At 35.6% G+C, this 10,150-nt stretch overlaps 1 protein-coding gene across 1 annotated transcript; it reads right to left on the bottom strand.

The window, feature by feature from the left end:
- Positions 1-822: 822 nt before the first annotated feature.
- On the bottom strand, positions 823-8,830 carry MS3_00000213 (uncharacterized protein). The gene is made up of 4 exons (XM_051208065.1): positions 8,569-8,830; positions 4,259-4,488; positions 2,454-2,746; positions 823-2,180 (listed from the first exon to the last, which is right to left on the bottom strand). Exon 4 carries the CDS (start codon positions 1,599-1,601, stop codon positions 1,191-1,193), a length of 411 nt encoding a protein of 136 aa, XP_051067268.1. The 5' UTR covers positions 1,602-2,180; positions 2,454-2,746; positions 4,259-4,488; positions 8,569-8,830; the 3' UTR covers positions 823-1,190.
- Positions 8,831-10,150: the final 1,320 nt, after the last annotated feature.

Genomic DNA, 10,150 nt, shown 5'->3' with positions numbered 1-10,150 from the left:
CAATCAGTAAGGGTCGAAGACTACAGACCAAGAGCGAAGATGGCACGGTGAAGTCTCTAAATGATAAGAAATGGTGAGTGCTGTATAATTGTTAGATAAATGAACAGAAAAATATAGAAAAAAACATAAGAAACCAAGAGTGTCACTCTGGACTCATGGTAATGATACCAGTGAAAAAGTCTGTCAGAGTTGTGATAAGGGCGACAATGTCATTTTCAGTTTGCAAGGGATGATTTGAATGAATGCTAGTGTTGTCAGACCACCAATTGAACGGAATAGGTTTTAAGTCATCGAGTAGCTGAACAGGCAATTGATGTACAGAAATCATCTGCTAGGTGGATCGTTACATAAGCTGGGAAATCTGAGCGCATTGTGGACGAGTCCTTAACAAGTACGGAACGGCCGTCCGGTGCTTTCAGGTTTTCACTGGTAGTCTAGCTCAGATCGACTCACGGATTTAACTGTTAAATGTACTTCGGTTTGCCTGTTTTGATGTCCCAATCAAGTCGTATTGCTTAAAACTCCTATACTTCTAAATACTACTATGCTAGAAAGGTTGATTGGTAGATAGTAGTTAGTTCTTCTGTACCCACCATCCAAAAATGGTAAGTTGGTGCGTGAGATAGTGAATCCCCACTAACTAAGGCGGTTGAAATATATGTTACCTCTGCTATCCTTCTTACTGACTCGTTGTTTTAATAAATTCCAGTGGATTTTATTTTCTAGAATCAGATAATTTCAGTGTTTAATATAAACGCTGTTTACCTATGATATTTCGAATTATGAACTAAGAATCCCCAATATAACGCAATTGAATTCAGAATTACGACATAAGCACAAACGAATGTATTGTATTTGGAATTCGAAATCGAGCATTCAACAAGTACAATGGTATCATTACTCCATTCAAACACCACATCCGCCGCAGCTCAAATTGGTGTCTAGGTGTCTGTAATTGATTGTACATCTTCTTCTCAAGTTCATCCTGTGTCTGTCCAACATTGTATTGGATAAAAACTCTATATTATCTAGAACGTGCTCATTAGTATTGGAATTAACAACCGAAATTGGAAAAGACTCACCTGGGTCCTGGGATTGTATACAATCAGCATGTAGATTTTGTAATGAAATCATTAATAGATTTTTTAAAACTATCCTCCCCCACGAAATAATGTTGGATATTTATATACTCAAGTTATGAATGATGTGGCTTCATTTAAAATATATTTCGCACATTGGTTAGAGTAAACATTAGAAGTGTTTTTGTGATAAGGATAAACAGCAGTTGATATGAAATCATCCGAATTGTAATCAAAATCGAGGTCATTTAGTACTTGTGCTTCGCATTGAACAAGCTTCCCACAAGAAACAAATGAATTATGGGGACAAATAATATTTGCTATGACATCAAGCTTTGAATCTTCTGAAATAGTTTCCTCAACTTTATTGAGAATGTCGTTAGAGAGTGATGGATCGTTATAAAAATCAGTATACATTAAAATTACATCAGGTTTTCGATCATAATTATGTTCACTCAACATATTTTCTTCAGATTTGTAAGAAATTTCATCAGAAATAAGTAAATCATTAGGAAAAACCATATCTGATACAATAACATGAGAATTCTGACAAACGGATTGATTAGAAACCGTTGTCTCACAAGGATTCTGAGTTTTATTTAACTCCGAACTGCTATATGACTCTACACTGTCTATTGCAATCGTTGATAAGGATAAATGATCTTTATGAATACTCGACTCAGTAGGATCAGAATTACAAGACTTAATATTAATCGCAGTAAGATGAACAGTAGTATTACAGACTGACTGAATGTATCCAATATCACCATATTTAAGGCACTTAGGATTACGAAATTTACATGAATTAAAAGAGTGGAATTTGCCACAAAACAAATATTGACCAAACGTGTGCCCATCTTCGTGAAACGCATTGCAACTCCTCAATGAATTATCTGCATAGCCTTGAGTGTAGCGTGGCGTCCAGTCCCAATTGACTATGAACACCGCTACCAAGAAACACGTGCCAAAGAAATCAGAAGGCGAAGGTTGAACGTAACCAGATTTATTTCGTTGGCGATCTCGTGGTATCGAACGAATACCAAGATCGTGTCAACAAATGACATAAGCGAAAACAGGAAAGTGGAGTACGTGCGAACGAAGCTAAAAACCGCGGAACAACAATGGAAGGTAATGGAAGCACAAAATGGCTATAATTAGCACAGTTAAACAAAAGCACATTAAAACAAACACTGGTACAGTTGGTTATAATAATAATTGTTTTTATTAAACCAGTCGTGTTATCGTGATAAATGTGAGTCACTACATGAGTATGCACTGGGTTGGGATGACGTAGTAATGTAGTGGAATTTTTTATATCCTCATGAATCACTTTACAAAATCTTCCTTTATTGAGTTCGAAATTTGTATACTTACCATAATCTAGCAGCAGTTCCTTGAGAGTTGTATAAGGAAGCGAGATAGGCTTTTCTCGGACAGCCAGAGTTCCTAATAAGCTGTATGCTTCTTTTCCGATGAATGTGAGGAAATATGCCACAATATTAACATCCTCAGCATCTTCCTTGGTCATAGCCCAGATTTCGAACCTTTCAAAATAATCCTCAAAAGCACCAAAATTTGAATGTATATCCAACAATTCCATCACAGGCTCCATCGCGACGCCAATTCGAAATTTCGAATTATTTGAATTGTAGTATGAACTAAGAATCCTCAAAATAACGAGAATGAATCAAGAATTACGACATAAGCACAAACGAATGTATTGTATTTGGAATTCGAAATCGAGCTTTCAACAAGTACAATGGTATCATTAGTTTATTTAAACACCACATGACCACCAAACATTCCCTTGATTAGCTGAACACGAAACACATCCATATTCTGTTTCATACTTCACTTGGAGTCGATATCTTGTTAAAGTTTTCAAATCTGACTTTTGTCAACCTCATTATTACTAACAGGTATGCGCCTAAACTTCATTCAGTACTAATTTCAGCTGCTCAGTCGACAACTATTGTGTACAATATTGTCTTTTTATGGATCAATCTGTTTGTCTGTAAATGTTCATTGTACTGTCATTTCTTCTGATTCCGTTGAAAGTGCATTTACGTTGTGATGAGTTTATGATGGTTTCTTGAATTGTGTGCCCTAGTTTTCTTTCAGGTGCGAAGACTCGAAATGCATATTTCCGGTTTTCTACGTGTTATCAGGAATGGAAACTGACCTCAGATATAAACTCAACTAATATCCATCCAGTGAACATCCTTCGAAGAAACCAATCCTTACCATTAATTCACGTAACAATTTTGTATAGATATTTTTACAGTTGTGTGAACCAGTTGTTAGTTTTAATTTCTTTGAATAATATGGTCAGAAGTTCTCATACAAAATGACTGCCACAAGACATTTAGATTGACAATGTTGAATTTTACTTCTTAGATGGAATACGTTACTTAATCGTTTGCACTTGACGTTTGTTGGGAAAATGATCTAACCAATTTTGTAAGTAAACATTAAATAGTCACTACTTAACGACACCTGTTTGAGTAATGTGAACATCCTTATTAGATAAGGAAGGTTTTAACGACAGGGTTGCTCTCATTCACTTGAACATGTTTCATATGTGATACTTCATTAATATCTATACTTTCTGTTAATTGCCTACTCTTGTACTAATAGAAGGTGTTGTAGAATAAGCAACAATCTCTTCAACCTAGTATCCGTTCCTTACAATCATAACTTGCTAAATGACATTTTTGAGATCATACGGTTCAAGGATATATGACGTTGATAGATGTGACTTCATATCTGAACCAATGATCAGTTTAACCAGTGATTATTTGTGACAACTCAACTAGAGACCCTTCAATAAGTTCCTTGTAATGATTTCGTTAGTTCACTAAGATCAGCTTTGGTTGAAATGATTAGATATAACGAACGATTACGTTACATTTATATGATAATAAAGGAGTTATGACTCGTTTAATTAATCACTATGTCAATTACTGTACAGTTGAACACTATTCTTGACATAGTACTTTAATAATAGCTATCGTCAATGTAGATTGTGGCACGGATGTGTCGATATAAGTTGCTATTACTTCATATCAGTACACCAAGGAGAAATTAATTATTATTTGCAACCAAATGAAAAGAGATAAGGTAAACTGTGGAGGAAACATAGACATAAAAACAGTAAAGAAGAATTAAAAAGGACTTACCGGTGTCTGTTACCAACTATGTCCTGAATTCTCCTTTCCAGTTGTTGTCACGTCCTGTTCACCCCTATATTTCTGCTCCCGATTTCCATTGCATTGTGTTCTTTGGTCTGTCCAATTTTTTTTGGCTTGAGAACTCCATGTTTAAGCTTGACTTGTGAATTAGTTTGATGTTTTCCTCACACTTATTTTTTGCTCTGTATGGTATAGAATAGTTAGGTCGTCCGAAAAGTCTACATTGTGAGAAAAATTGCATATTAGACAACAAATAATTTATCAGTATCAGAAGGGGTTTTGTGGAAGTTGTAGTAATTTCAACAGTTGAGATCATAAGTCAATTGAAGCTAGAACACCATGGAAAACCTGTAAGCACTGGGTGGCCGTTTCGTCCTAATGCGAGACTCCTCAGCAGTGCGCATCTGCGACCCCGCACCCCGCGAGATTCGGACCCGAGACCTATCAGTCTCGCGTCAGACGCTTAACCAACTAGACCACTGAGCCGGCCGGTATCCAACGGTGTTAAAGTCTAGCTTCAACTAATCCACGAAATTAAGTGACAGATCCACCTCACAACTGACCCGGTCGAACTCCACTGGTCAATGCTTCTCACTAGAACCTCAGGATATATCTGTTGAATTAATCAAACATTTAACGATACCACGTTTAACGTACCTTGGTTGTCGTTACATTTTTATTTACGAATTTTCGATTTTATTTGTTAATGAAATAGGCAACGATTAGATTATGCTCTGAAATAGGAAAACTTTAATTGATTCATTACTATTATCATTGTTACTGTAAATAAAATATACTTACCTGGTTGAAGTGACTCATGATTTCAACCAGTGAAATTCCTAAAATCTCCACAAAACCCATTCTAGTAATAATCATCTGCTCACTAGTGACTGACTTCAAGAGATTCTCCTGGAGTTCTAGTGAGAAGCCGTTACCAGTGGAGTTCAAACAGGTCTGTTGTGAGATGTCAACTCACTGAAGACAATGGTGTGCGGTGGCGCAACTTCGTGGATTGGTTGAAGTTAGACATTAACACCACCGATTGGATGCCGGCTCAGTGGTCTAGTTGGTTAATCGTCTGACGCGAGACTGATAGGTCCTGGGTCCGAATCTCGCGGGATGCGGGGTCGTAGATGCACACTGCCGAGGAGTCCCATACCAGGTTTTCCATGGTGTTCTAGCTTCAAATGACTGATGATTTCAATCTGAGAAATTTCCAAAATCTCCACAAAACCCCTTCTGATAGTTTTTATTGACAAGCCAACTACTATACTGAAAATAAGTAGTTGAAATAGCTATGTGAAAATTCACTGCATTTATCAAATATTTCAACAAATAGTTACCAAAAGATGCCCATTTGAGGTGTACAATCAGTTATAATGATGCTATAAAGAAGATCGAATATGAGCAAATAATGAAGTCACGATATTAATAAACATGAATTAACAAGCACAAGAGAACTCGTTATGATGCGCGGTGCCCGACGATTAATCCTGATATATAGAGATTCTACATGCAAGACCACCAAATATGATCTTGAGTGATTGTCAGAGGTATTAAGCTGATTAACACTTCTCACTTGCTAACAGCGTAGCAAGATATTTATTCTTAAAAAAACTTCTAAAGTGTTTTGATAAGAAGTTTTCCAAGTGTCAGATCCGCACCCTACTGTCGAAGACGGGTATCAGTGGGGTAAAGTGAGATGTGACATGTTTTGATTCGACCTTTTCTAACCCCTTTGTCATTAGTGAGCATCGCCGTAAATGCTAGTTATTTAAGCAGAACTCCTTACTACTATCACAACACTGTACAGTCAGTAGTACAACTTCAACCCCGGACCATAAGCTGCTGCTTTTAGTTCTACTGTTCTCCAAACGACCTATCTAGAATGGTAGGACCTAAACGAACATGTTTTCTATCCAATATAACTCGTTTGAATCAACATGACAGGCAAGTATGACCACCACGTCAACTTAGCAGTTACAGTCCAGATACCTACGATACATTGATGTTTAATCCCCAGTCATAACACAAATAATGATCGTTGTATAATCCTTTTATGTGTACTTGTGTATATGAGAGAGTGGGAAAATCCCTCACATGTTTATATTACTTAAACTCAACACTGTGTCTTCTCTTGATTATTAAGTTACCCATCTCATTTATATATTTTTTGTATCATATGTTGAATGTTGGATGTAAAAACAAGGTCATTGTTGACATTCGCCTACAATTTTGTTTCTTCCTTTGTATCTTCATATTCAGTGATTGTGATTTTGATTTACTTGACTTTTGACTATGCATTGTCATACTAATTCGCCGTTTCTGATACTCGACTTGGTTGATTGATATTAATTTGTTCTGATTGTTTAATTGAATTATATATCATTGTTTTTTGTTATCGTCCATTATTCTCTGAGTCCCATACTAGGACGAAACGGCCGTCCAGCGCTTCTAAGTTTTCAATGGTGGTCTGACTTAGAAGGATATATGAATTAAACTGTTAAAATAATTTGTTTTTACAACTTTTAGCGTCTTTTCACTTGTTATTGTTATGTCCTGTGATCCGTCATTTATCGCGTGATAAAATCACCAATCAGAATACCGACATCCATGACCTTATCTCATTGCCAAACGTCAACCAGTAGCAGAAGAGTTGGGACGACTCTAAATCCTTTTTTTGATCTCAGTACAGTAGCTTTTCGCCAGGCCTATCAGTTGTGTCCAGAACATAAATAACGGCCTCCACCATAAGCATTGTATATTTCATATATATGCGGTTGACATACAAGCAGACCAGGCTTCATTACACCATAAAATAAAAACTAATTATACAAGATCAAGTCGAAAATGGCTGTGGGTGTGGAATACGGTAACTAACAATGTGGGGATAAGTTAAGGACAGTAAATCGTATTGCAGTGGGCAATAGGTTAAATGAAAGCTTATGATGAAAGAAGAATGAATACACCTATATAATCCAGTGATTACTCAGTAGTTATCCCATAGGAATATATGTAATAACAGTCCATAAATAATTCGTAGCCGTTCCTATTCATGATATTTCTCATTTGTATATAACAGTTATTTCATAGTTTTGATTATTCACCTCTAAGTGAATTAAATTGATCTATTCAATAGGATAGAATCGTATTGTTTACTTGATAGACACTTTGTTATTCATTACTATTTTAAAGTTCTCTATAAACTTGCATTGTTCACATTTTTATAATTTCGTTGTATTCTATTACAATCCAAATTCACTGTAGAACTCATTTGTTAAAACAGTTCAGTATAATACCTTTATCAAATGACAATGTTCTAATTAGTATCAATCAGTGTACTTCACTTCATTAACTAGGAAATTAAGTTGTACATATAAGTTTCAAGGACCTAAAACACTCTTGACCATTACAATTATACGCAGTGTAGTGAACAAGAACACCAGTGGGAACAATCGAATGTATTTAACACAAATTACAGGACTTGTTAATAAAATCTAACAATCACAAAGTAAATGCTCAATTTGCAAAGTGTCTATCAATTGTCTCAAAATGACTCAAGCTTCATTGTTCTTGCATTTTCATACAAATTGCATTCTGTTTCCATTCTTTACTGTTCGATTCTCTTGTCTCTCTGCTTCCAGACCTTCTGTCTACGACTAGAGTGATATACTACTTATGTCAATATGAGTAGCACACATCACAACAGTATGCTTGTGTAAGTATGAAAAAAATTACTGTTTTTTTTTCTAATAAAACCTCTCGACACCTTAAACGATAGCACCTTCTTTACATCCTTCCTTTAGGTAAATCCCCTATACAAAAGTAAAACCTCTTCTGTACATTTCTCTCTTTCTTTCTATGCAGATGTATATGTATACATATCCTTTATTCTTAACAACAGTTTACTAATAAATCGAAAGGAATAATTTCTCGTCTATCTAATCTAATCTCTTTTCAATATTAGTCACTTTCATTGGAAGTATTTCAATTTTATTAGAGTGTAGCGTGACGTCGAGTCACAGTTGACTATGGTCACCACTACAAGAAGGTGGCGTACCAGATATCAGAAGGCGATTAAAGGTGGTAGCGACATATATTTGTTGGCGATCTCGTGGTATCGAAAGAATACTGAAATCGTACCAAGGGAGTGCAAGCGGATTTACTGAGCAAACATAAGTTCGTGCAAGGTCACAATCACTGGAAGGAAGAATGAATGTCTCTAGTACAGTTAAACAAACAAACAAACAAACAAACTAAACTAACTAACTAACTTACTTACTTACTTACTTACTTACTTATTTACTGACGCCTGTTACTCCCAATGGAGGATGGTCCGCTTCTCGTTCGTAATCACTGCTAATCTAATCGTCACAAGGTGTGTGACAAGAAACATATTCATGCATACAATAACTGGTCATCAGATTTATTTCTGTAAACTCTCAAAGTTTACATTTCTCATATGGGAAATCTGTTACATTACAGTTATGAGTTTGAAATTGCTAGACTAGAATCAAATTCCTATATAAACTGAAAACGTGATTTATCATAGTAATTAACTCAAAAACGGGGCATACGAGTGAATGAACTATCATGTCATATGTATTTATACATGTGAGTGAACTTAGAACTTCACATGACTTTGCCTCCAAATTTAATTGTACAATTAGTTGAATGTATGGTGTTTAATATAAATTGCTCAATACATAGTATTGTGGAGATATGCATGAGAAGCTTGGCTTGTAAATAGTTTTTTCGATGTTATTTGTATTTATTCAGCCTATACATTTATTATCATTAAATGATTGTACGTGTTGTTTAAGTGTATGACCTTGACCATACTTTCTTCCGTTGTGTTACAACTCATAGCATGATACACGTTGTTACCTACTAACAAATGGATTGTTATACACATACCTCTTGTTCTCCATTTGCTCGTGATTGTGTTAACTGAACTCTAAATCAACTACTGTCTATATTTATAGACTACGATCAAATTATACCATATTCTATGTTTGATTATATCATTGGAAAGACATTAATGTTACTGGAATCTTCAATCATCTATAATTGTGGATTTTGGTAACAAATTCAATCGGAACACGCACAAACCTACTGAATCAAGTAACGCCTCTAATTTTTGTTTTTGTTTATAAAGTTTAACTGTTATATATATTGACATTATTATTTATACTTAATAACTCTGTTATCATTTTTCAGTTCATATATTATTTGGTCCACCACAGTATAAATTACCTGTATAATTTAGTACTTTTCATTGGTTTTTAGGTAATTAATACCTCATGCCCAACCTCCCTCCTTTACCCGTACTTGAGACTGGCAGTAACTACAGAAGAGCTACAGGCGGAGTTAGGTAGTTAATAACAATTAAAATAATTATATTATGAATTGATTGAAGTAATTAAACTTTACAGTTGGGAAATTATACCAATTATACGTTAAATTAACTCTTATACAGAAGTATTTGAATTACTACACTATGTAATACTGTAGTGAAGGCGAACACAGGTGAGGACAACCGAATTATATATACCACAACACTACAGAGTTACTTCCCGACCGTTGTTGCTACCTTAACGTGGTGGTCAGGCTTGCCTATTGTGATGAAGCAACCGAACTATACTGGCGCGAACAACCGTTCCTCAAAGTCCTAGTAAGTCAGACAGGTCGGTTAATTAGCGGTAAGACTAAAAGCAACAAACTCAAGGTCCCAACGCGAACTCATACTCCTGACTAAACAGAGGTGTGACAGCAGTAAGGTGTTTCCTTCAGACAACCAGCATGATAGCGATGATGTCTTCTCACAAGGAGGGGTGTGGTTAAAAATGGTCGACCCTAAAAATGCACACCTCGCCTTAT

This window comes from Schistosoma haematobium, chromosome 2 (genome assembly GCF_000699445.3).
Source record: "Schistosoma haematobium chromosome 2, whole genome shotgun sequence".
Lineage (NCBI taxonomy): Eukaryota > Metazoa > Platyhelminthes > Trematoda > Strigeidida > Schistosomatidae > Schistosoma > Schistosoma haematobium.
This window is presented reverse-complemented; position numbering and strand designations above follow the sequence as displayed.

Coding starts and splice junctions, on each gene's coding strand:
- MS3_00000213 (XM_051208065.1), bottom strand. CDS start 1,601: ATGGTTTTTCCTAATGATTTACTTATTTCTGATGAAATTTCTTACAAA.